At 51.2% G+C, this 6,000-nt stretch overlaps 1 protein-coding gene across 1 annotated transcript in view; it reads right to left on the bottom strand.

Annotated features, from left to right (window-relative positions):
* The window catches only part of UBE2V1 (ubiquitin conjugating enzyme E2 V1), a 29,717-nt gene extending 24,324 nt beyond the window's left edge, over positions 1–5,393 (bottom strand). The window contains exon 1 of the mRNA XM_059407219.1: positions 5,325–5,393. Coding sequence (XP_059263202.1) covers positions 5,325–5,346 — 22 coding nt within the window. The 5' untranslated portion in view covers positions 5,347–5,393. The remainder of the gene's footprint in view (positions 1–5,324) is intronic.
* Between the last annotated feature and the right edge of the window lie 607 nt (positions 5,394–6,000).

The raw sequence follows: 6,000 nt of genomic DNA on the forward strand, positions 1-6,000 counted from the left end.
TACCACGCGAGGTCAGGGGGCGGGCCCCAGAGGGCCTTCAGGGCCCCAAGAGAAGAGAATGATCTGATTCAAAGTGCAAGGAGATTTGATTCTGAGGGCTTTCTGCAGTGGGGGGGGGGGGGCAGTTTCTGTTTTCAGTCTGCAAAACATCATTGTGCTTCCTCTAGAGAACGAACTGGAAAAGGGTAAGACTGGAAGCTGGCTTCTGCGGTCTTTCAGAGAGATGGTTCTGGTCTAGTTTCAGGAATGAAACTAGTGGAGATGCAAAGGAGGATTTAGCAACTTTTGTTGGGTTTTACCTACCGGACTTGTGATGGATGGATGTGAGGATGAGGAAATGACCCTATCTAAGCGCCTCGACTATCCACCTGTGAAAGAACTAACTGGCCAAGTTGGAAATGTCGACGGACCTGCCAGAGGCTGAAGGAAGGTGAGATGCCTGGCTGGAGAGAAGGCAGTGGGGGCTGGAAGGATGATGACGTGGCCGAAAGCACATGCCCTGGGGGGGCAGAACTGTGCTGCACCCTAGCTCCACAAGTCACCAGGTCTGTGTCTCAGTTTCTCACCTTCACGGCAGGTACCTGTCTCCAAGCACTGCTGTGAGGGGCGGGATCGCTGAATTGAGTTGAATACACTGACTAGCGCATAGCAGGCCCTAGAAGTACACTTTAAAAACAAGTCTGGGGGTGCCTGGGTGGCTCAAGTCAGGTGGGTTTCCAACTCCTGATTTCAGCTCAGATAGTGATCTCCGGGATGTGAGATCAGGCCCACATCAGGCTCTGTGCTGGGCGTGGAGGCTGCTTAGGATTCTTTCTCTCTCTGCCCTTCTCCACCCTCTTAAAAAAAAAAAAAAAAAAGTCTGACGAGCTTGCAGCTTGCACGTAAATGAAGATAAGGCCCTACTCCGTCAATGACAGGAGGGGCCCCAAGCCTAGCGAGTACTGACTTCCTTAAAAATGGACTTCACTATCACTGGACAGCAGGTTACCCAGAATGAGACAAACAGTGGCCAGGGCTGCTATAAAAAGGGTCCCTGTGACAGCTGGCAGACCCCTCTCATTAAAGCCCTTTCTCTCACCAAGATTAAACACTGCAATACCTACAAAGAACCGATCCCCCAAATCCATGCCTTTCCAGTTCTTTCCTAAGGCGCTGGAGCAGGCTGGAGGGAGCTGGAGACAGACCCCCTGGGCTCTCGTCCGAGTGCCGCCACTCAGCCACCCATCTCCCTCAGTAATACTGTGGGGACAAAACTGACTCTGGTTAGCTCACTGGGTTGTGGGGAGTTGGACGAGATGACGTAACAGGTCAGTGAAATTACCGGGAAACTTCAGTGTTTACTTCACCAAATACACTGCTCTGTACTTCACTGGGGCCTTTCAGAATCAAACAGAGCATTCCTGACTTTACATTTTGTATTCCACTTTTATCAAAGTACTGTGGCTACAATTCAGGTGAGAGACAAGGGTGGGAGAAAGAGAATGCGGTGGAGTGAAAAGCATGGTTTGAAAGCTACCACGAAGGGGAAAATCAAAATCATCAAAATGAACCTCAGGAACCCCTGAAGAGGGCAACAGGTGGTATGGTCCGACTCCGTCCCTAGAGCCCGCGGCTCTAGCTGAGCACTGAGCAGGAGGCAGCTCTCCGGCACGGAGCTCCCGCCGTTGTACACAAGGCAGCTGGCTACAATCAGCACAAGACACTCACATGGGGAGACACACAGGAACAAGACCAACTTCTCAGACTATAGGTTCTCATCACCGGTCTCCAGCTCTCGGGAACACCCTTGAATGGAATGGAAAACGGCTGAACCTCCACTGCGGCAGGTTCCATTCGCACCTGCCGAATGTGGACACGAGGCCACTCCAGTGAATGCAAATTTAAAGTCAGGCCCAGCCAGGGCTGCTTCTTCTGGCACTCAGGTCTCTGGCAACTGTCAGGGAAGCCTGTGGGGTGCTGGGAGAGGGGAAGGGCCTGGCAACCAAGGGCTTGAGGTCCTGCAATCCTGGCCAAGGCGGGAGGAAGTTACCCATCACAGCACCAGCATCCTGATGGATTCTCGTGGGCTTCTCACAGTCCACTCTCTAGGGATCTATGCAGAGTTCATGCACTGCAGAACCCAAGTGTTGAAAGTAGTGACCATTTAAAAACAACAACAACAACAAAAACCCCCAACAACAACGAAGGCCAACCCTTTACAGGAATTCAGACTTCAGAGCTATTTCCTGGCAACTAGGGGCACAGATTAAGAAAGTGGTTTGTTCTAAACCCGACTAAGAAAGACTTCAGGGTCCCTGACCAACCTGAAAGACTTCTCAGGGTTAGAAAGCAGAGGCTTGAACATTCATTTCCATTTAACCCAATTAAGGCCCTTCTGCTGCCACTCTAGGCACTCTGCACTCCTTTACTACACAGGGGCACAGGTCAGACCCTCTCACTCCCCTCTTTCTCTCTCTCTCTCTTTTTTTAAGTAGGCTTCATGCCCAACACAGGGCTCGCACTCACAATCCTGAGTTTGAGTGTGGCAGGCTCTACCAACTGAGCCAGCCCGGCACCTTGTCATTTCCCTGTCATTTTTCAGACTCATTCATTCAATAAATATTTAGAATGCCTACTTCATAACAGCGAACTTGATGGCTTCCCTTCACACTTAATAAAATCCAAAGCCATATCTCCCCACCTCATCTCCTTAACATGCCTCTCGTGCACAGTAAGGACTTTAATCTGTTCTTTCAACACACTGAGCTTGGTCCTGCCACAAGGCCTTTGCACTCACTGACCCTACCTCCCCTGCCTACGATACACACTTCAAGTTTGGCTCCTTCCATCACTGACACCAGTTCAAATGCCGTCTACTCAGAGAAGCCTTCCCTGATCACCACTCCACACACTCTTTATCACATCACACAAATTTCTTCATAGCACTAGTTTCTATCCGAAATTGGCTTAATGATTTAGTCCTTTAATGGCTTTCTTACTGACTTGAATGTAAGCTCCTCAAGGACAGGGGCTATGTCCATCTTGTCCACTATTTACCATGGGACAAAACAGGCCCTCAATAAATATCTGTTGAATAAACAAAGGACTTTCTGGAAGCCCACTATTTAGAGAGCACCTTAAAGCCGGTTCTATGTTATCTAAACCACGTCAAGTGCTCTTGACACAAGACAGCAGCTGATGGTGTTTTATCTGACCACATTAGCATTTATGAAGCACTCATCCATTGGCAGGGCTTCAAGAAGTTAGAATTAAGTAGCTGTTACAACAGATTGTAGGCAGCCAATCTCAAGTGACTGCAAACAGGGCTGAGTTGCAATATGACCATAATGCTGGCTGCCACAGGCACACTGTACCCCCACTTCACAGCAACCTGGCAGGGGTGCTATTATGGTGAGAAGTTTCCCACAGCAGTCTGGCCTGACTCAGCCTCTCTCCTCTGGGTCAGTATCTTAAAACATGAATTGACTCAGCACTATTCTGGCTAAAACCAAAATCTAGGAAAAGGATATGTGGTCTCCTCTATCCCTCACAGGGGACCCCACTGCTTGTGACAGGTCACTTTAGTCTGATCCCCTACAGCCAATTCTACTGCCACTCTAACAGACAGGGCTGGCTCCTTGGGATAAGGCGGGAGCAACATCCTGGAAAGATGGGACTCCCTTCACTCTGTTCCCTTTAGGTCACCAAGCCTCTCCTAACAGTGCTGATGCTGTGGCCTTAACCAGCCAGAGGATTTCAGCACCTAGGCTGGTGGCCCTGTTTGCTTCCTTCATCAGCGGTCACCCATCGTCACCCTGTGAGGACCTCCATGGCCAACATCACTGCAAGGTACCTCAGGGTTCAGCCTCCTCGCCGTAAGGAGGACACTCAGTCTTTCCCCAAAACTTGCACTTCCAGAATCTCTCTTGCCTTATCAGCCCCTCCAGGGGATCTCCCCCAGCCCATCTTTACCCCAGCCCCCTCAAGAAGGCCATCTAAGTTCATCCCCTGATGCCCATTTGTGATGTATTAACTCTTGAAACAGACCCTTCAGGATTTGATCCTCTGGCCCATCTTAGGAGTGCAGTAAGGGAATCAAGTTTCAAACAAAAATGCTGCTTCCCTTAACCTACAAGGGACTGGAAGAACTTCCCTCTCCCAAAGTATAGCTCCCTTATTCCCTCTTCCGCATCCTGAAGATGGGGGTTTGCTCACCCTTCCTGCCCCAAAGTCATCCAGAGTTCTCATTTCATTTGTTCCTCTCCCCATGCCCATCCACTCGAGGTGGATCTTCTGAGCTGAACCCACATATCTTTTACCAACATCCAAAGGAATGCTAGGGAGTGACAATCTCCTTAAAACAGACACTTTAGGCTATGCTTCCTTCATCCAACAGAGGAGATTTTTCTCCTGTAAAAGAAAAATCTCTGAAACAGGACTTTTTCCCACTCTCACTCACTTCCTGGGAGCTTCTATCAGTTGACCCTCCCACTCCAGACAGACCCCTTCAGGGCTCCTAGCTCACCTGTTCTTCACCTAATATCGAAAGCTTCCACTACTGCTCCACTCAGAGCTTGCCTCCTAAAACCCAACATGTTTATTCAAATAAAAGCCTGATAATGACGAGGTCATTTCCTCTTGGAATCTAAGAGAACGTTTTTTCCCTTCTCACTTACCCTGCAGAGATGCCCTTAATCCCTCTTCCCCCAAAACAGCCACCCAAGACGCCCCCTTTCCAATCAGCATAGAGATTTCTTCAGCTAACCCCATCCCCCAAACTAACGCTGAAGCCGTCCCCTTAACCAATGGAGGATCCTCGGTCACCCCTTGAGATCCTGTTTTCTTCTCCCATCCATCCTAAGGGGTTCTCTGAAGTCCCCGCCAAACGGACATCCTGAGGCTCCCCCCTGGCTCGGACCTCTAGCATCCAGTAAAGGACTCCCATGCGTTTTGGGGACCCTTCTCATCCCCCAAAGAGACCACTTGAACTCCCCCGAGCCGCCAGCCTCGGTATCCCCAGGAGTGCCTCTAGACTCGCCTCTCGCTAGCTCCGGTCCCTCAGTAGTGCCTTGGGGCCCAGTCCTTCCTCTCAACCGGGCCCTCACGTCGCCCGGGGGAGCCTGTGGGCCCCGCCGCGCCGCCCACAGGACCCTCCGGCCCCCGCCCGTGCTTCCGGCCACCGCCTGCTCCTCCTCCCCACTCAGGCCGCCCGGGTCGCCACCGCGGAGCCAAGCAGACAGAGGCAGCGCAGAAGCCCTGGTCCCGCTGCAAGGACCTTTGAGGGTCCTTGGTCCCTGGCCCAGGCCCGCGCCCCCTTGGCCAGCCGGCCCGGCTCCCCAGCTCACCCGAGCCCGTGGTGGCTGCCATCTTGCGTCGCTGTCGCTCGAAGGCCGGCCCCTTCTTCACCCCCCCACCCGTCCCCTGGCCCTTATACGCAGGCGCGCACGCGTGCGCACTTGCGGCCGCTGACGCCCGCTCCGCGGACCCCGCGACCCGTTGCGGGGAAGGTTTTTTTTTTTTTTCCCTGCTTTTTCAGAGGAAGGAAACATGATTTGCGTGCGGAAGGGCCCAGCAATCTTCACGTCCCTCCAGGCTGGGATGCGAAGGAGATACTGAGGTGCTTGATGAGAAAGGCAGGGGTGATCAGACTTGGGAGGACGCGGTTGTGAAAGACACAGAAGAAAAGAAATATTAAAAAAATATCTCCTGTTTCGTTTCGGCCATTTTCCTATCTAGTTGGATCCTCACAGTATCTCTACCAGGTAGGGATTAATGTGAAAATTGAAACTGAGATGGGGGGGCGAGATTCAGCGATTTATCTAACCTTAGCTGTTAAATGGCTGAGTCAGAATTTGAACCCACTCCAGATGCTTCCGAGCCAGAGAAGGTTTGTTCTAGGGCATTAAGATGCCAGGGAAAGCATTCATTCATTCATTCGTTCATTCATTATTCATTCATTCATTCATCAATCCATTTGTTCATCCAAAGAAATACTAAGACCTACTGTATGCCACATACTGT

This window comes from Mustela nigripes, chromosome 7, assembly GCF_022355385.1.
Source record: "Mustela nigripes isolate SB6536 chromosome 7, MUSNIG.SB6536, whole genome shotgun sequence".
NCBI lineage: Eukaryota > Metazoa > Chordata > Mammalia > Carnivora > Mustelidae > Mustela > Mustela nigripes.